The 23,094-nt window shown below is 36.0% G+C and overlaps 1 protein-coding gene across 1 annotated transcript in view; it reads left to right on the forward strand.

The window, feature by feature from the left end:
• Dcc (DCC netrin 1 receptor) overlaps nucleotides 1–23,094 on the forward strand; it is a 1,030,120-nt gene that overhangs the window by 738,074 nt on the left and 268,952 nt on the right. Inside the window, exon 9 of the mRNA XM_075968336.1 lies at nucleotides 2,063–2,217. Coding sequence (XP_075824451.1) covers nucleotides 2,063–2,217 — 155 coding nt within the window. The remainder of the gene's footprint in view (nucleotides 1–2,062; nucleotides 2,218–23,094) is intronic.

Below are 23,094 nucleotides of genomic sequence, written 5' to 3' on the forward strand. Positions count from 1 at the left end.
GAACACCTGTTTCCAAATAACCAGCAGTCACTTCCCAAATAACTGGCTTGGAGACTTAATAGAAATTATAAAGGCTCGATCCATAGCTAAGACTTATTGCTAGCTAAGTCTTACATTTAAGTAAAACCATATTTCTTACCTAGGCTTTGCCATGTGGCTCCTGGCTTTGTACCTCACTTTTTACATGTCTTGCCTCCTTGGCATCTGACTGGCATCTCCAGACCCTGCCCTTCTTCCTCCCAGCATTCTCCTAGTCTGACTTTCCTATCTAACCTTACTCTGCTCAGCTCTTTGCCAATAAGTTTCTTTATTAACTAATAGGATTAATCCATATTCATAAAATACAGGATCATTCCACAGCATATGCTATTTATCTTTTTCTATGTCATTGAACATAATCTCCAGTTCCAACCACTTTCCTAAGGACCATATCTATTTTTCTTTGTGACTATATATATATATATATATATATATATATATATATATATATACCCTATGATTAACCATCCAGCCACAATGGACAGCTAGGGTGGTCATATCATAGGCATAGTGAAGGGTAAAACAATAAACAAGGGAGTGTAGATGTCTTTTTATTTTGATTATATCCTTGGAAATAGAAGAGTTAAATTATATGTTAAAATCTGTGAATATTTTTTAATGACTACACGTGCCTTAGCTCTACTCTTATTCATGCCTTATTATGTTGGTATTTTTGATAATTGTCATTGAGACTTGCACCAATGACACTATAATTTTGATTTGCATTTCTCTGGTGTCCAGGGAAGTTGGAAAAATTTTCAAAAAATAATTCAATCACTAGTACTTCTTTTCAGAACCGTCTACTTGTTTCAATTTGCCCAGTTCATAATTAGGCATTTAAATAATCCTATAGGAGAAGGGGCAGTAGAAGAAGAGAGAGAAAGTTTTAGGTCTAAGGTTGAGCTGACTGGTCTCTACTGGATCCTATTATGAATTCAGATAACTTAGGAATAACTACTCATGTCCTTAGAGGATTTGCCATAAGAAAAGAGCGGAAAAATTAAGTGTGCAATTAGACAAAAATAGATGTCAGTTTAATTGTCTCAAAAATAAGACAATATTCAACCAATGACAAAATTAACTTCTACATAAAATCCCTGAGAGAAGTTATAAAAACATTGTGTAACAATAAAATGTAGGATACAGTCCAATAGTTTCAGAATTTCTTCTTAAATTTTTGTAATCAATAATATACTAAGGGTCAGTGAGCACATGCAGGAGTTCTAGAATCATCCTTTAAAAATATTTTACTAGTTCTCCTTGTTGAATGTCATTGTCACTACTCACAGAGTTTGTCCTCACTTATTGTGTGCTATGAATCCCATCCTGGTCTATAGATTCATTCTTTTCCAACAGAAGAAATGTCTCTATTAGTGAACAAATTGACACATGTAGATGTAGTTTGAAGAACAAGGCAAGGGGACATAAGTATATTATTATTTCTTTTTGCAATGAGAAAATGAATGAAAATGAAAAGAAATGTCATTTCTTCCTATAACTGAACATAAAGTAACAATAGGAGCCAGATTTCCATATAAAAACAGAAATATTTTTCATCTACGTTTTGCTTTCCCAAAAAAAGAAAGAAAAGAAAATGCATGAATGAATTTGTTGACAATACTAACAACAACCAATTTGTGGAATAATTTGAACTTTAATTTCTCTTTTCAGCTGGATCTTATAAAATATATCTTCCTATCTAGATTGCAGACATTTTATTAGCTCCTTTCTTGTCGTGACTTTTGAATACAAAATTCTAAAATGTCAGGTAACAGGACTTTAGCTTGCAAGTTGCAATGAGAGTGATGATGACTTGAACTCTCTCAAACTTTGCAGTGTCTTCTTGTAGGCCCATTCCATCATTTCTTTCCCTAACAAACCTCAGAATACCTGAACTTTATCCCAGAGTCAACATTAAGCGAGTAAGCAACCAAATGGTTGCTTATTACTTTTTTATACCAAACAAAGTTTGGGCTAATGCTTTCATTTTAAGATAATATCTCTCTTCAACTTGATTTCCTAGGGAGCGAGCTTTGAACACAACCCAGCCCGGGTCCCTTCAGCTTACTGTGGGGAACTTGAAACCAGCAGCCATGTACACCTTCAGAGTTGTTGCCTACAACGAGTGGGGACCGGGGGAGAGTTCTCAACCCATCAAGGTGGCCACTCAGCCTGAGTGTGAGTATGAAATTGGAAGGGCAATTTTTAAAGCATTTATCTTCATCTACAATATCCTTGCATCCTCTCTTAGAACTTTTTGAGCTGCCAATATGGAAGGAAGATTGTTGTAGCCACACACTTAACTTGAGCACTTTTGAAAGCAAACTAACATGTTAATGAGACAGCCACCTTACTCAATAAACAATAGGAAAGTTTTAACTGAGAAGGCCCAAGTCATCACCGTAGCCTACATATTTATCTTATTTATTTATTTATTTATTTATTTATTTATTTATTTAAGATTTCTGTCTCTTCCTCGCCACCGCCTCACATTTCCCTCCCCCTCACATTTCCCTCCCCCTCCCCCAATCAAGCCCCCCTCCCTCATCAGCCCAAAGAGCAATCAGGGTTCCCTGCCCTGTGGGAAGTCCAAGGACATATTTATCTTTTAAGAAGCAGTCCAATACCACTACCCTGCTTATTACTATTCTATCTTCATCCTCTTCCATTAATTTTTTCATATATTTGATATTTTTCTAGAAGATGTCAAATATTAAAAAAAACTAATGGCATGGAACTTTTAATCTCAAAAAGTTACTAAAAATTAAATATGCATCAACTATACTCAAGAAGCTGCCAGTAGATGAACTGGGGCATTGGAAATATAGGCAACTGCTTCTATAGGCTAAACATCACTCTAAACCTATTCACTATATTAAATTAGGTGATCACAAAGTAAAGAAGCACAATACCCTAAAAACTTAATATTTAATGATAAAATTTCTCTACTTTTTAATGAATTACATACATATTTTCAGGATAGTTTGGGGAAAGAATTACTGACCAGCAGCTTGTCTGCTTATATTTAATGAAAACGTTATAATCCAAAAGTTAAATTCACTGAATAAGTACTTATGATAAGGTACTGAATTCTAGCTCCTTAACAACTAATAATACTGTCTATTATACATTTGCTTTTATTTTTGAAAACCTCTGGTTAACTTAAAAATAATTTGTAAAGATTTTGTAAAACATGCACATAGAAATTGGAAAAATTTCAAACTAGTAAAGGTGAAAAATCAGTCTTGAGTTGGCTGACTTCCATGGGACTTTGATGACACTGTGATGAAGACCAGACAGAGTAGATTATGTCATCTGAATTCTTGTAAATAATTGACTATTGGAAAGATCCCCAGTTTTTCTTCCTGCTAGCCATGATTATTACAGAGAGGATTTTGGATCATCATCCATGAAAGGAAAAATGAATAAGCCCTAATATTCCCATAAATAGTTGTTTTATGAAAACAAAATTGCAGATAGTAACCTCAAAGCATAGTGCCCTCTGTTTCCTGAGGGGATCAGTCATCTATGTAACTATTGGGAGCAAGGGTGAAATGAAAACATTGAGGTCCTTTATTGAAAATTGCGAAGTAATTAAGGTCAACTGCTGTTTTCATCTCCTTAAAGAATCCCTTCAACAAAAGGCCATGCAGTCTCTCTATTCATGTACCCATAGAGCTTGCATCGTTCACAGAATTTTGTGCCTAAGAATGCTGTGGTGTTTGTGGGATTTAAATAACTAGACAAATGCCCATGAGGATGCCTCAGAAGCTGAGGATGCTAACCATTAAGCTTGATAACCCAAGTTGTACCCCGAAACTCACATGGTGGTAAAAGAGAACTGATTCTTATAAGTACTTGCCTGACCTCCATCCACACTTGTACTGTGAGGTATGCATGCCCCTTCACACACACACACACACACACACACACACACACACACACACACATATACACCTATAGACGCACAAATAAATAAACATAATAGAAATTTAAAGTAGCTAGCTAAAACTAATATGGAGGCACACACTTGTGATCTTGGAAGGTCGATGCAGTGGGATCATGGGTTTGAGGATACCTTGCTTTATATAGTAAGATTACGCTTCAAAATAAACAAATAAGCAGTTTATTAATCACACTGTCTGGTAACATGTTTGAGTCATCAGTTTCTTCACTGACTAACTCTTTGTAGCTCACGTCTTAGTTAGGCTTCTATTGCTGTGAAGAGACATCCTACCACAGCAACTCTTATAAAGGAAAACGTTTAATTGGGGGCTTTCTACAGTACTAGAGGGCTTTCGATGATCATCTTGGTGGAAAGCAGACAGTCATTGGACTGGCACACTGAGAATTTTTCATCCTTATCCATAAGCAGCAAGCAGAGAGAAAGACATGGGCCTGACCTAGGCCTTTGAAACCCCAAAGTCCACCACCAGTGGCACACCTCCTCCAACAAAGCTTCCTATCATGCAAGAAGACCATACCTTCTAATCCTTCCCAAACAATTCTGCTAAGTGGCCACCAAGCATTCAAACATATGAGCCTATGAGGATCATTTCATTCAAAACACCACAGTTCACATATAGATAATTGATTGCTTTTATGAATGTTTAGTATTTTTTAATTAATAAAATTGAGTAAAACATGAATCAAGCACATTATATAATATATTATGTATAATACTATATATTAACTATAACTTAAATATCTACTATATCTATATATCTAATTATGTAAGAAAATAACCTATGATTGGGTTGGCAGTTCATACCTATGATCCCAGCACCTAGGGACAAAGTTGAGGCAGGAAGGTGGTCCTGAGTTCAACTACAGACTGAATAATAGTTTGAAATTATTTTTCAAACTGCACAAAGTAAGTAAATAAAAATAAAATAAATTCACTTAACCAAACCTAATTTTGATGAAACATGTTCTACCATATTTGATGCAAACTTAAAAGTAACAGTTAATAATTATTTCTGTCACTTTTGGAACTTTAACAGTATAATATATACATGCTCATAAGTACATAATATATTAATATCCTAATTTTTCCAATACATATATATATATATGCAACATACTTTATTTTAAGCATAATAAATGTAAAAATACTTCAACATTATAAACAGAAAGTTCTTGTAAATTACTATAGTATTTTAATATAAACATGACTGTTTCCTTTAAAAATATACTTTTATTGAATATCTAAATTTTTCATATCTATTCATCATATCTAATCCTAATATTTTCTAGAATTATTTTCACATACTATTCAAGGCTAACTGGTCATAATCATTTTGCATTTCTGATAAACTTGTTTAAGCCAGCCTGGCTTTCTCAACATGACCACTGTAACATGAGGACAAACTTGTTGGGGTTTATGTTCTGCCCAATTCCCACAGCTGGTAAGCCCCCGAAGAAAATCACACAGAGTCTATGTTAGGTTATAAAATGATTGGTCCATTAGCCCAGGCTTCTTATTAACTCATAACTTATATTAACCCATTATTCTTATCTATGTTAGCCACATGGCTTAGTACCTTTTTCAGCGGGACAGGTTACATCCTGCTTCTTCCATGATCTGCGCAACACTGCCGAAAGAGCTTCCTTCTTCCCAGAATACTCCAGTTCTCATTGCCACACGTCTACTTCCTGTCTGGTTTCCCCACTCCATACTTCCTGCCTGGCTACTGGCCAATCAGTGTTTATTTAAAATATAATTGACAAAATATAGAATTGTCCCACACCAGACCATTTTTTTTCTTTTCTCAGTGTTTATTAATAGTGTTTCATTTTAAATGACCTCTGTTCTTTCTTAGTATAAACTGAAGACCAGTTCTTTTGCAATTGTGAACTTCACTATGACTTCAGTCTGTTTCCCAAGAGTTGTCATTGGTTCATTTATCTCTTCCTGGGTAGATAGGTAGATAGAAACGATTCAGCCTATATCAGCAGAATATGCATACGAAATATCCTTTAGAGAGCAGACATGAAACTAAACCTTTCAGCTCATTTATAAGTTACCCTGCAGCTCACTTGCTACATTTATTATTGGCATTACAATAAGTAAATTGCATTATTATAGCTAATAGATGCTGCAGTAAATGACATTCTAGCAATATAAAAACATCACTAACATTATTTAATAACACACCAAATGGTGAGGAAGATGGCATACCCAAGAGATTCAGTCTTCTCCCATCTCCACTGTTTATAAGCCTGGTGTCTGTATTTTTAGAGGAATTACAGAGATATGTTTCATTATGTGGGTAGAATTGAGAGAGACAAGAGGAGAAGTTTGTCAATATTTTCCTTTAGCAGAACCATTTTATCGTTTGAAAGCAGGATCTCATCTGGCTTTACATTTAGTTGCTGCTTCTATGGCTGTTTTTTTTTTTCCACAAATGTGATGTAGTAATTGTGTGCTGACATTGCACAGCTTTCATACAAATTTAACGTCCAGATTTTCATTTTATTTGAGAAATCAGCTCCATTAAAGTGATTGTATTTTCAAGGAATAAGCCTGATGCAAATACGTCTGAAATATAAATCACTAGCAACTGTTATTCTGCAGTAATCATTCAGAGAGATCAACAGTCCAAGATAGAATTTATAAAGTGATAGCCTAGAATCGAAAAGCCTGCTTTGTATGAAGGCATGTATCATATGATTATATCTTCCTTTTGCTAAACCTTTGCCCTTTCTCCCTTGCTTTTGTAGTGTGTAATTTCTCCACAGTATTATCAGGCAGGATTTAAGTCCCTGCCTGACTAAGACATGTCTAATCTTTTCATACCACATGTGGCAAATTTTTGAATTATTACGTGGGGGGTCCCTTAAAATGCTGTTACGGCAATTTAATCATAAAGCATGTTAAAATGGACCACATACAGGCTTGAGGGCCCAAGTTACAATACAAATCCTGTTTGCTGAACCACAACACAATTATTTATAAAACTCTTTTGTAGTTAAGACTTGTGAGTAATGTTAAGTCTGCTATATTCTGTACATGAAAAGATGGTGAAAGCTACATCTCATATTGAGCAACTTACAAATGTATAACATAGGTGTAGAACTGTTTTTACATTCTTATCCTTTGTGTATTATTTTTAAATTATGGCAGGGTTGTGCTTGTATGGTACAGCAAATATGTCAGTGAATATCCTTGCATGCATCCTAGAGGCTATTCCTTGATTGTGGAAATGTTATTATTATTTCTGAAGTCTATAAAATTAAGTATTATTTATTTTACCTTTTCACAGGCTGAGAAGGTTAAAGGTAATGATAGAAGAGCTTCTAGGTCTTCTCTAATATCTCATGGCCACACATTAGTCAGAAATCTCCTGTTCCAGGCTTTCTTTTCTTTTTTTTTTTTTTGGTGGGGGAGGACCCAACGACCTTGCAAATCATGACATGGAAACTTTTGTTACTTATAAATGCTCAGTCTTAGCTCTTTTTCTAATCTCTTTTTCTTTATCTACATTTTGCCTCAAAGTTTTTTAACCTTCTTTTCTTCCTTCTTTATTCCCTTTGTTCGTTTGTTCCTTCCTGTATGTATGTATGCATGCATGCATGTATGTATGTTTGTATGTATGTATGTCTTACAAAAGTTTCCTGCTGTTTCCACGTCTGGGTGGTAGCTGTCTGGTCCTGTATGTATGTATGCATGCATGCATGTATGTATGTTTGTATGTATGTATGTCTTACAAAAGTTTCCTGCTGTTTCCACGTCTGGGTGGTAGCTTTCTGGTCCTGTATGTATGTATGCATGCATGCATGTATGTATGTTTGTATGTATGTATGTCTTACAAAAGTTTCCTGCTGTTTCCACGTCTGGGTGGTAGCTGTCTGGTCCTGTATGTATGTATGCATGCATGCATGTATGTATGTTTGTATGTATGTATGTCTTACAAAAGTTTCCTGCTGTTTCCACGTCTGGGTGGTAGCTGTCTGGTCCTGTATGTATGTATGCATGCATGCATGTATGTATGTTTGTATGTATGTATGTCTTACAAAAGTTTCCTGCTGTTTCCACGTCTGGGTGGTAGCTGTCTGGTCCTGTATGTATGTATGCATGCATGCATGTATGTATGTTTGTATGTATGTATGTATGTCTTACAAAAGTTTCCTGCTGTTTCCACGTCTGGGTGGTAGCTGTCTGGTCCTGTATGTATGTATGCATGCATGCATGTATGTATGTTTGTATGTATGTATGTATGTCTTACAAAAGTTTCCTGCTGTTTCCACGTCTGGGTGGTAGCTGTCTGGTCCTGTATGTATGTATGCATGCATGCATGTATGTATGTTTGTATGTATGTATGTATGTCTTACAAAAGTTTCCTGCTGTTTCCACGTCTGGGTGGTAGCTGTCTGGTCCTGTATGTATGTATGCATGCATGCATGTATGTATGTTTGTATGTATGTATGTATGTCTTACAAAAGTTTCCTGCTGTTTCCACGTCTGGGTGGTAGCTGTCTGGTCCTGTATGTATGTATGCATGCATGCATGTATGTATGTTTGTATGTATGTATGTATGTCTTACAAAAGTTTCCTGCTGTTTCCACGTCTGGGTGGTAGCTGTCTGGTCCTGTATGTATGTATGCATGCATGCATGTATGTATGTTTGTATGTATGTATGTATGTCTTACAAAAGTTTCCTGCTGTTTCCACGTCTGGGTGGTAGCTGTCTGGTCCTGTATGTATGTATGCATGCATGCATGTATGTATGTTTGTATGTATGTATGTATGTCTTACAAAAGTTTCCTGCTGTTTCCACGTCTGGGTGGTAGCTGTCTGGTCCTGTATGTATGTATGCATGCATGCATGTATGTATGTTTGTATGTATGTATGTATGTCTTACAAAAGTTTCCTGCTGTTTCCACGTCTGGGTGGTAGCTGTCTGGTCCTGTATGTATGTATGCATGCATGCATGTATGTATGTTTGTATGTATGTATGTATGTCTTACAAAAGTTTCCTGCTGTTTCCACGTCTGGGTGGTAGCTGTCTGGTCCTGTATGTATGTATGCATGCATGCATGTATGTATGTTTGTATGTATGTATGTATGTCTTACAAAAGTTTCCTGCTGTTTCCACGTCTGGGTGGTAGCTGTCTGGCTTCTGGTGCCAGGCGTATTTCTCCCTTTCTCCCTCATTTTCTTCATTTCTCTTCTCTCATTCTAGATTTTTCTTCCTCCTTATTGTTTCTTCATTCCAGTCCTGCCTATTCCTCCCCTGCATAGCTATTGGCTATTCAGCTCTTTATCAGACCAAAGGGGGGAGGGGGAGCTTAGGCAGGCAAGGTGAAGCAGTAACACATCTTTACATAATTAAACACACATCCTTACAATGTTAAACAAATGCAGCATAAACAAATGCAACACACCTTTATACAATTAAAGTAATATTTTGCAGCCTAAACAAATGTAACACATCTTGATATAGTTAAATATTCCACTAAAGTCTTTTAATCCTGTCAAAATGAGGATCAAATGAAAAAAGAATACTAACTCTTCAGCACTGTTAAACAAGTGGTTACTCGCCTGTAATCACCTCAGTAGGCAAGGCTAACATGAGAGTTATGGTTTAGGAGTAACATGATTACCATTCAATGATTCTTTTATATACTTTATTCTCCCCGACACACATTAGTGAGAGTCATTGAAATTTCAGAATATTTCACTGGTTTAGTCTCTAATATTGCCTATTGTAATCTTTGTAACACTAAATAAATTTATGTCTTATGATCAAAAAATAACATATTACTTCTTATTTGGACTAACACATTGTTACTTTATAAATATTCAATTAACTAAGAGATACCAATAGAATAATATTTGTACTCTGTGTGTGCTGGAGATGAAATATATAAGTTATATTTCTTTATGATTAGTGAATTAGTAAATCAATTTTATTGTTTTTGTGTCCAGATAATTTCTTTAATCACCTGATTTGGTTTCCAACAATCATGTTTTCATTTGCAAAGTGATTAGAGTGAATATTTGAAATTATTATGATGGCAAAGTTGGTGTCAGGTCAGTTGATGGTGGATCAGACACAAGTCTCAAAAACAAGAGCAAAATATGGAAAGAAAGGCTAATTGGTCTCCTTTAGAATTCAACAAACATTGATAACATATTAAAAGGTCTCTCAATGCCAAATATTTTTAATAGGTAGGGCCTTATGGCTCAACATTCTTAGTGACATAAGACATAAGAATCCCATTAGGATTTAATTGTCAATTAACTGAGAGATGTTTTTATGATGATTAATATTAATGGATAATTAGCATATTTGTAAAATAAATTTCTGCATATCATATGTGGGGATGGGATTTAACATTTTCAACAAGAAATTAGCTTTCCAGGAACTAGCACAAAATCAATGTATAAATTATTAATAGTTTTATGCACAAAATACTTTAGCTTTTAGTATTAATTGTTCTGCAATATTTCAAAACAAAGACCCAACATGGTAGCACATACCTGTATTCACAGCACTCAGAAGAATGATGCAAGAGGATCACAGGAGCCAGGGAAATCGGAAATACATAGTGATTCTCTTTTTTTGCATTATATGCAGATGTTTTATATTAATCCTCTGTATTAATGATGCATAGATGTGTAGGAGGTGGGAAGATTATCTCCTATCATATGGGAGTTTGCTTAATCCTGTTTATTGTTGCTTTAGCTGAACTTTGTCAGGGAAAGAAAGGGAGAAAAATAGGAATAACAGAAAGTAGAGAAAAAGAAGTGGGGGGGGCTGGAAATGAGATAAATCATTGTAGAAGCATTGCAAATGTATTTTAATAAATACAGACTGCCTGATGATCTGAGAGTGAAACAGACCCCTTGGTCAGCCTTACAGACCAGATTATGGTAACACACAACTAATCCCAGTAGCCACCCTAGTTGCCATACAAATCAAGTGATGCATGCCTTTAATCCCAGTGGTGCATGCATGTGATCCCAGACCTACAGAAAAATATAAAATGAACAAGACAGCTCTCAGACATAGTATCCTTTTGAGATTCCAAGAGGTAGGATCACCATTTCAAACTGAGGTCGAGGTAAGAGCCAGTGGCTGGCTGTTTTGCTTTTAGGATCTTCAGGTTGAACCCCAATTTCTCTATCTGAGTTTTTATTAATCATGCTTCAAATCATGACTAACCAGATATAGGAGCCAGTCAAAATTAAATAGAACTTGCTTTTAAATCACTTCTCTATGACTGCTTTTAAATTTGGGTTCCATTATGATGGCTATTGAAGTAACAGATTGTAAATGTTTCTCTCCTAAGTCAATAATGTGATGAATAATTAATCTTTAAGTTTAAAGCTCTTGCATTTTATTACTGTATCTATGTTGGAGGGCAATGTCAGGCAGAGACAGACATAGGCACAAGTGATTTCTAGTCCATGGAAACTTTTCCCATTTTAGCACAATCTTCCCTGCTAGGGATCAAAAAATAACTATAATCAGTTAGGCTGGGGACACAGACTGTGATCATAGAACATAACAGCCAGGGGAATTGCCCTGGTTTGAAATGGAAAGATTTTAAGGTGATGACAATTACTCCTGATAGTCATAGGTGTTAAAATGAACGGTATAATGTTGCCATTAGTTCCCAGAAGTTATATATATAGTTTTTTTTTTGATTTCACAATCTGGAAGTTGGGCTGTGGAACACTGAGCCCACTGTCCATGTCAGAAACCATGAAGGGTCACATTATTTAAATCTGTGATCTGTGCCGAAGGAGTCATGAATGGAAAAAGTGAAAGATGTTTATACATGAGTCACAAGTCAAGACTTAAATTCTGGCTCGTTCATTGATCCTGTAACTGAGGCAGGTTAGATTTTGTAAGTCAGCTCCTTCAAAAGTAAGCTGAAGATATTATTAATCTTGCAGCTATATTGTAAGGAGTAAAAGAAAGCTGTGAATGGGAATGCCTCAGTACACCTCCATGTGACAGTTGTGATGACTGAAATATTTGTTCCACTTTTATCAAATCGTCAGCCCTCAGTGTTGTTATTGTTGTAATTTTCTGTTATCCCATCAACTGATTCTATTTGTCATATGATTATGTTAATATGAAATCTTTTTTTATATTTACATAAAAAGAGGTTTTAATGTGGAAAACTAAAGACTTATGAAACTGTTGAGAGATAATAAGATAGATGTCTCAGAAGAAGACTGCTAACATTTTAGGTGTCATGAAGTTCAGAAATCTGTGATATCTAAGGCTTCAGTCTCAAGTACTTCACATTCTGAGATTAGAAACCAATGGGTAAAGCTTGTGGTTTCCTGCCTACGGGGGCGTGGCCTCTTATACTATGTATGCTGATGCAGAGCCTGTGTCTGCCTTTTCTTCTCCGGCCTTTCTGTTACCGTTGTAGATTTCAGTTTCTAGTCTCTGTTCCACCAGAGGATTCTGTTAATATGAAATCTTTTCCTACTTCTTTAAGCTGATACATTTCTCCTTTAGGTCGTCAGTACATAGTTCGAAGCATGAAGTTCTCCTCCTGACAAACTCATCAGGGCTATATCTTTCAGCCTGCATAAGTCCTTATTTTTACTATATAAGTTAGTTGGAACCTTAGCCTGTCATCTATGCATGTATACATGCATTCATACATTCCTATGTACATGTATACATACATACAGCAAGTAATCATTTTGTATGTCTAATGAGCTCCACTCTATGTCTTGGCTCCAGGCATTTGGCAGTTCTTTAACAACAAAGTATTAATCCTTGTAGAGTCTGAACTGCAGTGATGGAGAGGGGCAACAAAGGCAATTTTAAAAGCATAAGGAATGGCAAGACTGCTTTAAGACACACAGAATTAGAACGGTATAGATAATCTGAGAAACTATAACATCTCTGGATACGGGATGATTTGAAAAATGCCTTGGTGAATCTAGAGTGGTGCTGGCAAAACTCTAGTTGAGATACTATCTTGGACATAACAAATAATACTTGCCAGTATCCTGGGGAGAAAGAAATTAAAACTGTATGGGCTGTGCCAGGTGAAGAGAGGGCATGGCCGAGGGGGTTTGGAGGTGGTAGGCTCTAATTGGAGAACTTTGGAAGCTCTCTTTAACTCCCATGGGAAAATAATCTGGACAGGGAGTATGGCTTGATAAAAAATGGCATCTTGGAAATAATATAATTTACAGCAGCAGTGGAAGTGGACAGTTCACAGGACTTAAGATTCCTTTGTGGGACAGGAAGAAGACATGTGGCTGGATGCGGGATGGGAGAAAAGAGAGAAATAGGGCTTACTTGCAGATCTTGATCTTCAAAACATAGATGCATTGTTAGAATTTGAAAACTGAGGGGAAACGACAGTTTGGAAGGTGTCTAGAGAGAGGAGGTATACGAGTTGCAAATTTGGATACTTTTAACTTGGTAGGTGAAGTGTGTACAGATACATGTATTCATTCTGACTGCGAGCTCAAAGAAATTGTATATTACTTTGACTATGAGAAGAAGTAAATTTCCATATATAGCCAGGCTAATGGTCAGTGAAATGTAACGTTTAGCTTTTATATTGGTTGAAAGGTAGGTTATATTTGGAAAACATCAAGTCTAGTTTATGCCACGACTTACTGAAGCATTCTATCCACGCCCATATCCCTTATGGATGTGCTGCAGTTGTTTGCAAATTGTTGTGAACATGTGTTCAAACTCTTGCCAGCCATACAAAACCCTAGTTTTCACAAACCTTGCAGTCAGTTCTGTAAAGTGTAATTTGATGAGACTGATATCAGAAAAAAAAAGAAAACCTGACTCAAAAGCAGGTTTCAGATCTGCAGCCCAGTTTCCCAGGTGCCAAGAGTTTACAAGGATTCCATCCAAAAGTGTCAGCTCAATGCCAAGCTAAGTGTTCGCTGAGAGCCAACCAGCTCGCTGATGTGTACTTTGCCTGTGTTCATTAAACTGGAGGCAGAATCCTAATGGGATGCCAATCATAATGATCTATAGGTTCACACTGAGTGTTGTAGCAGCGCATCACAATAACATATGCAGGAGCCTGGTTTAGGGCCAAGTGAAGGCTACACAATTAAAGAAACATTTGACTGCTGACTTCCAAGATCCCTTTCCTTTGAGCCCTTTCCAAACATTAGACCAAGCTGGGAGAAAGGGAACTGTGAATTCAGGACACCCAGATGCCATAAAGTTTACCCAATAAATTAAATTTATCCTGCTAAATCTATAAGGGACTTTGAAATTGTAGCTTATAAGCATTGACCGTCACAAAGGATAAACTTGGAATCTCTAAAGCTAAAAGTCAGACACAGATGCATCAATAAGCTGATGGACTCTTCAGGATTGTGTATAGATTCTAAACTCACAGTCTTCTGTGCTAAGTAGCAGACTAGGCGTAACTACCCTACTTCTTCCGGTAGCTAGAACAAGATTATAAACAAAAGGCCTGGGTTCCAGGCTGGGTTCCAGGCTGGACTCTCAGTTGACTTTCCCATTGTCATTCTTGTTTGCTTATTTGAGATCCTCCTGCCTCTGCCTCTCAAGTGCTGGAAATAAAAGCATGTCATCATCACCCAACATTTGCTTTATTCTTATGGGGATCATACTAACTCACCTATCTAAGAAAACATCACTTACAGTGTGGTTTAAAATAGTAGAAAAATGGTTTCTCACTGTCCTGATCCTGTTGGTATGGAACCCAAGTGTCAGTACACACTCCATCTCTAGTTTCTGGGGGAATAAAGTCTTCACTAACCTTTTGTTGGGTGCATGTGCATTCTGGCACGGAACGATATTTCTTGGCTACTGTCTCCAGGCTGTTAAGGATCATCCCATCGCATTTTTCCTGATTCTGAGTCTCTGTGTGTTTTCCTTCTTTTAACAATGAAAGTACTCATGTTGAATTTAGGGCTCAAATCAGTTATATTAATCGTATCTGCAAAGATCCTATTCCAAAGATGGGTACAACCTACAATTGCAAGATCACTTAGGTTTGAGGATAACTAATCAAAATTTGTTAGAAAGATCGAATGTAATTTAATATTCGTAGCACAAAGCTGTGTTTATAAAAGTAAGATCAAATGTAACAATTTTAGAGAAAAGGAAAAGGAAAATAGTTATCAGCTCACCACTGTCAAAAGTTGGTGCAGAAATCTTATCTGTATCTATAACATATTTTTAAGCCTGACATTATTGGGTTATAATAGCCTGGGTGAGACATGCTAACTTATATTTAGAGGAGCATATTGAACCAATATTGTTTCATCTTAACTATAAAGTTTTCCTTTAACAAATTTATGAGCATTTTGCCATGAAATAAAATCAGTATTTTATTTTTCCAGGGGTTCAATCAATCTGTATTTTAAAAATAATCTTAGGTTTACCATAAATGTTTGTTTTTTTAATTCTAGTAGTTTGATGTAGGCCAGCACATAATATTTAAGTACAGCGTAATGTTTTTGACAGATCACTCAATGTTTTGGTATTGAAATTTATAAGCTTAATAAACCATTAACTTGGAATAGGTATTGCTCGATGACTTTATTTTTCTTATAGTGTATTTTTTCCTTTCTCTTTGAAATGATTTAACTGCTTTCCCCATTCCCATCACAAAGGTTTGGTTCTTCTAGAGTTGCCTATATCTACATTGCTCATTCATAATGATGGCCTCTCATCACAGTGGTGGCTTATTAATTGGATGTTGGCTTTCCTCAATTAAAGATTGCTGTAATTAGAAAACACAGATTCTATGCTAAAATATAACATGAAAATGTAAGATAGACCACTAGTTTTTTTTTATCAAGTTGAAATACTATATTATATCTAAGTGAAATATATAGTATTAAAATTAATTTTAATTATGTCACATACACCTTTTCAACAAGCTTGCCAGATGATTTAGGCTACAAATGAGCATTTATGAATCACATGTTTTTCTTATTTGTTTGCTTGTTTACATGGAGACAGCATACATGTGTATCCTTGTGACTATTGAGGCTAAGAAGAAGTTTGGAAGGTTGACAATCTTACATTAAATTGAGCTTCAAAGTTGTTGAGATCCAAGGTTTGAACCTAACCCTTCTCCCAAAAATAATTTCTGAAATACTTATCTGACATTCATTTATTGCCAGAACTTTCCTTACTTCAGTCCACATTTATTTAAGACGAAAAGTGTCCTTTGAATGCAAATTAATGTCATGTCCTTCCAAGTGATGTCATACTTTGATCATCAATGGGAATATGAGCAAAGGCACTGGCCGAGGGAAAGGGAGAACAGCTGGTGGGTAGGTGGGTGTCATTGCGTTAGGTTTTTCCTAAAAGCCTCTCTTCTACACCTGTGATTTACTGCCCAAGTCTGTTGCTACTATCTCTGAATAAGCCTGAATCTTCCAAGTGGTTAATAAACTTCTTATCTTTTAAATACTGAAAATAAAATAAACTTAATCCTCAGGGTGGTTCAGTCAACAGACCGAGAGCCTTTGAGATGCTTTCTGGTGATATGGGACAAGCCAGGTTTTCTGCCCTGTGTGATTATCAGTCTTTCTCTGGGACGTGTGTATGTGTAAGGGCATTAAAGGTGCTCCTGGGAGATAAATGTCAGCGGAACCACAGAGTGAATATTAATTATAGGATCTTCAAGGTCAGGTGTCTCTTCAGGTTCATTGTAGCTGAAATGTTTATTGTTGCTGTTGCTAGGGATGATTTTTAATCTCCCCTCTCCTTTCCAAGCACCATGTGAGTGAGTAAGAGAAAAATTTCAATGCACACATCCATTTCTCAGAAAGAGTGTCATGGGACAATCTCATCTGTAGGTTAGGGTAATTATTTTGAATGCCTTAAAATGAAAGTCTAGGTTTGCAAGACCTAAGTTGGGCAGAAATAGAAAAGAAAAGAAATAAGAAAATCACCAGAAATAGCTGTTGCTTTTCAGGAACATCAGGTGCCCATTTCTGGGGATTTTCTTATCTTGCCTCGAAGTGAAGTATCAGACTTTGTTGACTCCCCATGGGAAGTCATTCCCTTTCTGAGGAGTGGATGGGGGTGGGGGATAGAGTGGAGGGAGGTAAGGGAAGGGGGAGAAGAGGAGAGGAGTGGGAACTATAGCTAAATATTATATAGCTATATATACTATATATATATATAGCTATATAATATATAGTTTATATAGCTATATAATATATATCTATATAAAATGAGAATAGATTGTATTCAAAATATCATAATAAAAAATTAAATAAATAAATAGGGACACTTAGGTATTTTGGCTGATTCATTAATAGATATATAGTGAGAACTTAACAACCTGGGATACAAGAAAATAAAGGAAAAAGAAAGATGGAGAGAAATTCTAGCCTAGGACCATAGTTAGCGGGTAGAAGCCTGCTAAGGATATAGTGACGCACTGGGAATACAGTAAGGGACTAAAGCCCCAGAGTCACTCACCCACACTACACAGCTATGCACACACACTAGCCCAGCCCAGTTCTATGTGTCACAGTGCTTCTTGTCTCAGAGGCCAGCACCCAAGGCGCAGGTATGCAGGTCAGCCCCATCGACAGCCTTGTTGCAGTCTCCCTAACTTCCCCTGTCCTATCAACTGTAGGACTTTATGATACTCCTAAATCTTTCTGTCTCTTCAAAACCACAAACATTACTCTAGGAAATCTCTTTCTTTTGGATTCTGGAATAATTAACAACTATGCTTCCAATACTCACATTTATCCCTTTAAATTTATTCTGTTTTGTAGGATGAGTACAGGATGCCATAAATTCTTCATGAGTCTTAAAGGAGAGAAAAGACATAGGCTTTTAAAACCACATATGTTTACCCTCCAGCAATTTTAACACTCCACCCATTTTGGACTCTTGTTCTTGATTCTATGTGCTTCCTCTTGCCTCCTTGGATTGTTATTCTTTTGGAAATATTTTACTCTGTTCCTAACCAATAATGATAGTCCAAGGCATACTAAACAATTTGGTTAATATTTAGAAAGAATTTTATTTTTGTTATGAACAATGAATAAATCATTATTAATATTTACAGCAAGGTAGGATCTATATGACCCCAATAATATATAATAAGGTAATTCAAATTCAAAGTCTTTAAAAGTCGTGACCTTGTCCATATAGTCTGAGAGACATTTATAGATTTGGACCTAAGCTCCCTGACTCCTGAGGGTATACATACTTCTACTAGTTTTTGTTGTCAAATATTAATTGGATGGGACCTTCTGCCATTTGCTGCATCAGGGTTGCCTGAACCTCTGACTTCTGTGAAACTTACGTTAAGAGAACAGATTTCTAATTTTTTTCTCTTAATTTATACTACTTCCAAAACCAACCAGTTTACCCTAGGCAGTTGCTTAGCATTTAAAGGCCTGAAATAGAGAAACAATAAATTGCTTCCCCAAAGAGATTGTATCTTTCAAGGTAGGATCTTTTTGTTGTCATGTAGAAAAATCTGCCCTCTTAGCTGTCTGGAAAAGATTGTTGTTTCCTTCTCTTCTAACAAATGGTAACAGGGTTCTTTTATAAGAGCAATCTATACATGTCCTTTATAGCTCTATTAAACCTACAAATATCAGGTATCGATTCCTCCCACTGCCCACAGTACAAGCCAACTTTGAAAAAGGCAGCGGGGACTTAGCTACATTATCGCCATGGGAAACACTCTGGGTTGGGCATGAGCTGAAGACACCTGCTTCTCTGGTACTTATCTATTTATAGAGAGCAGAGATTTTGTGTGCAGAAAGATGAACCTGAAGGATATGTAAGTCTCAAATCAGTGTGAAGCAAGCAGAAGCCAGGAAATAGGCTTCCTGAAGATTCTACCTGCGGTGTGTCTATAGGAATGGAACAATAACTTGGCCTCTGCCTATTACAGAAATAAAACAGTGAAAGAAATTCTATGTGGGTGTATACAAGAAGGTGGCAAGTCTCAATTTTTATTTGTAGACAAACTTCTGCTCTTTTACAAGGGTGTGTCTTTGCCAGGTGAGATTTATAAACGGAGTTCTGATAAGGATTTCTTCAATGTCCTGGTAGACATTCCTTAAGTACAGAATTGACATCCCTTCATATATAACATTTATTCAAATTCATCAAACAGTCCTGGAACTAGGAAGAAAAAGTATATTTTTCTCTAATTGTCTAGGAAGGTAACAGAAATTTGGAAATGAACAAAGAATTCTGTTTCTGGTAGAAGCGACATCTACTAGCTACTTAGAGGGTTTTTTTTCTGTGTAACAGCTTTTATATGATTATTTGCATTTAAATATTTATACGCAACGCTGATAAAAGTCATGTTCATAGTATATGTGTGCCTTGGCTCCATGGTACACTGTTATTAAATAGCAAAAAGGACTTCATGTTAGGATTCAGGTGTCTGGCTCCTGACGCTTTGGCTCTTTGGCAGCCAACCAAGCGTCACTGTTCATGCTGCATGATTTCTATCTGAAATGACTCAAGTTCTTCATTTTTTTAAAAAAATTATTTTGAAAATACATTCTTTGTGAACAGTTTTTTTTTATATATATTTGATTTTTTTAGAGGTTCGGCCCAAGGGTAGGTTTGACCTCACAATCCTCCTGCCTCAGCATTCCAAGTGCTATAATATTTGATTCAAACTGAATTGTAGACAATCATTTTGAAAAGTGTTGGACTTTGAGATGTCTTTGGGTGTCAAGAGTGACACCTCACTGTTTTTCTAAAATTGGTGGAACAAAATTTTAGTTGCTTCTGGCATGCAACCAAACAAAGCAGCAATTTAATGGTAGTCTCATACATTATGAAAAAGCACCTTGTGTCCTCACCATGTGATGAGCCTCTGTCATCATTTAGTTCCCATTGGAATTGCTCGTACTAGTTTTATTTGACGTTGTCATCATTTGAAGCCTTTGTCTGAGAATGTGGCAGCTATCCCCCCCCTTACCAGCTTGTTCTAGAAAGGTCACCGCCATACATTACCCATCAAATCTTTTCATATTAATATTTCCTGATTCATCAAATTCTTCTGTCTTCCTTAAGCACTGTATTTTTCCACCAAAGAAAATCTTAAATGTTTAACCATTTTTTAGCAATAGGTTTTGGCAGAGTCTATTTTCTCATCTTTAACAACTACACATTAAAGGCTAGCTTGAATTCCAGAACTGCTATATGCTTAACCATCCTTCTTCACATTTACGATAAGGGCTTATTTTAAATCTCTAAGGATTTTGTGCCTGTTTACCATGTTTTGATATCTTTCTTGAAAATACCATAAAATATTCTTCAGAAAAACAAAACATAAAGTGCAATTAAACTTCAAAGTCAGCCTGTCTTTATAGCTAAATAAATAGACCCGTCTTATCTGGGGTGATGTATTAAGGACAGCATCATCAAGTTTGTATAACCTCAAGAAGCCACTGACATATAAATGTCACATGAGATTTGTTAAAACAAACACTTTATGTGAAACTTAGTTTAAGTTCTCAACTTTTATTGTTGGGCTTCACTTTTCTACATCAACAGTTAACTTCTCTATACTCAGTGTAAATGAGTTGCAATCTCAGAGACTGGAGAGGTGCTTCAGTGGTTAAGAGCACTGGCTGCTCTTTCAGAGTACTTGGGTTCCATTCCCTTTACCCACCAGGCAGTGTAAATCTTCTCTAACTCCAGTGTCAGGGAATCCAATACCTTCTTCTGATTTCACTGGGCACTGGGTATCCCATGGTGTATAGACATGCGCACAAAATATTCATTTCAAAAATAACTAAAGACAGTTGTTAAATAAAAAATTATATTTGAGAACTCCAACAAGACTCAAGAATCTCCACCACACATTTCATTTCTTGGCATTGTTTTAAAAATTGAAATTCAATATAATTAATATGCTTCTTGAGGTTATGTTATCAGATTGAGGTCTTAGTTAAAACATTCAAGGATCTTCCAAGCAGTATCTTATCCTGAGGTCACTCCTTTTAATCAATATAATTATTAGACTACTTCAACTTTCCTGTATCTCATTAGGATTGTTTATATTTAACTATAATATATGTAGCAGATAACCACGTATACTTGCATATCCTCAATAATACATAAGTTAGATGGTAGACATGTCACAGATTAAGTTTATTTTATACAGCTGTACCTGTATATTGTTTATGAATACTTGCATACACAATGACATTGTTGAGTGCATCCCCTATTAACAAAAAGGTGCCTATTGAAACTAAAAGCAAAATGAAGGGATAATAATTGTTTATATCAAGCAAAAAATTTAACACTCCTGTGGTATCTTCCTAGAAATCTATCCAACATTTTTTTTGCTTCCTCCTTGCCAAATTACCATCATATCTCCTAAATGTGTATAGTTTAGTCAAGATTCATTATAGTGAGAATTACATCGCCAGTAGGCTTTTTGATGTTGCTTTACTCATACAGAATAGAAACAGATTTCATATAAATATCACTGGAGCTGTTAACTACAGGATTAAAGAACCAAAAGGCAATCAAAGCATGAACTTTATTATCAATAACTGTGAGTAGTTCTAGAAATGACTTGCATGTAAAACATTCTTTCAGGAAACCATTGGAGTACAAATTTCTCCTTACAGGACATGAGCTTTATGGGCAAAATCCATTCAGCTCACTGCAGATGACTGCTTACATTCCTGTTATCATCTTTAAAGCTTAGCCCAGATCACATGTGAATTATTAAGCAGATAAAGAGAATCATCTTCAAATTTTGTCCCCACTTGAGGGTATATGACTTATAGGTCATTATTTGAATGACAACACATATAATGCCTTTTTATTTTTTTTCAAAATCAGGCATTTCTTTTGTCCTTTAAAAGTAATAGCTGTTAAATTGACAATTTAAGAACATTAGAACTCATTGTACTTTTCAGTCATTTAAAAGAAAAATCTTTAAATATTCAGATGCTCAACTGCATATTCACTGACACTAACATTTGTCTCCATTTCAGATTTCCTGCTGTGAACCATCAGTGTAATGGCTGAAAAATATCAGCTCATTCAGCGTTCTTAGTCTGTGGCATGTATTTATCCTCCTAAAGCATTTCTTTGGAACTCTTAGATCATATTCTTGTTTGGGATAGATTATTGAAACTTTGAAGATGTTAGAACAGTTAGACTATAATAATAATAATAATAATAATAATAATAATAATGGCTTTGGGAACCAGGAAAGCACATTGTAGCCAGAAAAGTGCAGAGATACAAGGGAAAGAAAAATAAATATCTGGGAGCAACTGTCCATATGTTCTATGACTTACTTCTTGCTCAAGAGCATAATACAAAACTTAAAATACTACTGGATTTAACCAGATGAACCAAAATGCTCAAAATTAAAAATGTGGAAAGGATCTATTATAAAAAAATCATAGCAAATTTATAGACACTAGTCTGTGATTGAAAGTTTAATATGGGTCTAAAGAAATGGCTCAACTTTTGAGAGCAGCTACTGCTCTGGTGGAGGACGCAGGTTCCCTACATAGCACCTATATGGTAACCCAGAAACTCCGCGGCTCAGTAGATCAAATGCTTCCTTCCGATGTCTAAGGGTAGCAGTCCCTCATATGGTACACATACATACATGATAGCAAACACTCATAATAATAATAAGTAAACATTGTAGATGTCTCTAAGGGGAAACCATCATCATTTTCACATCCTACCATAATTAGCAATCAGTAGTTAGGATTTTAAGGCACCGAATCACTGATGTTTTAGAATGAAAATCAGCCTGAGGTGTCCTACCAAAATTAGTTATTACCGTTGACAGAATCATGAACCCAGATGACAGAAACTATGGTCACACACCTTCAAATATGAATTTCCAGTTTTGATACATTGCATCTAGGAGCTGAGTCACTTCTAGATGCTCAACAAATCAGATAAGGGACAAGAGTAGCATACTCTCTGACTGGCATCCTGCCATCTATAACCACTTTTTTGTAGTTTGTTAGACCATGGCTCCATTTCTCTTTTCTTCTTTCTCTTTCCTACCTCTTTCCTCCCCTTTTTCTTTCTCCCCTCAATACTTTCCTCTCCCGCACATCCTATC

Source organism: Microtus pennsylvanicus, chromosome 4, assembly GCF_037038515.1.
Source record: "Microtus pennsylvanicus isolate mMicPen1 chromosome 4, mMicPen1.hap1, whole genome shotgun sequence".
Taxonomy (NCBI): Eukaryota; Metazoa; Chordata; class Mammalia; order Rodentia; family Cricetidae; genus Microtus; species Microtus pennsylvanicus.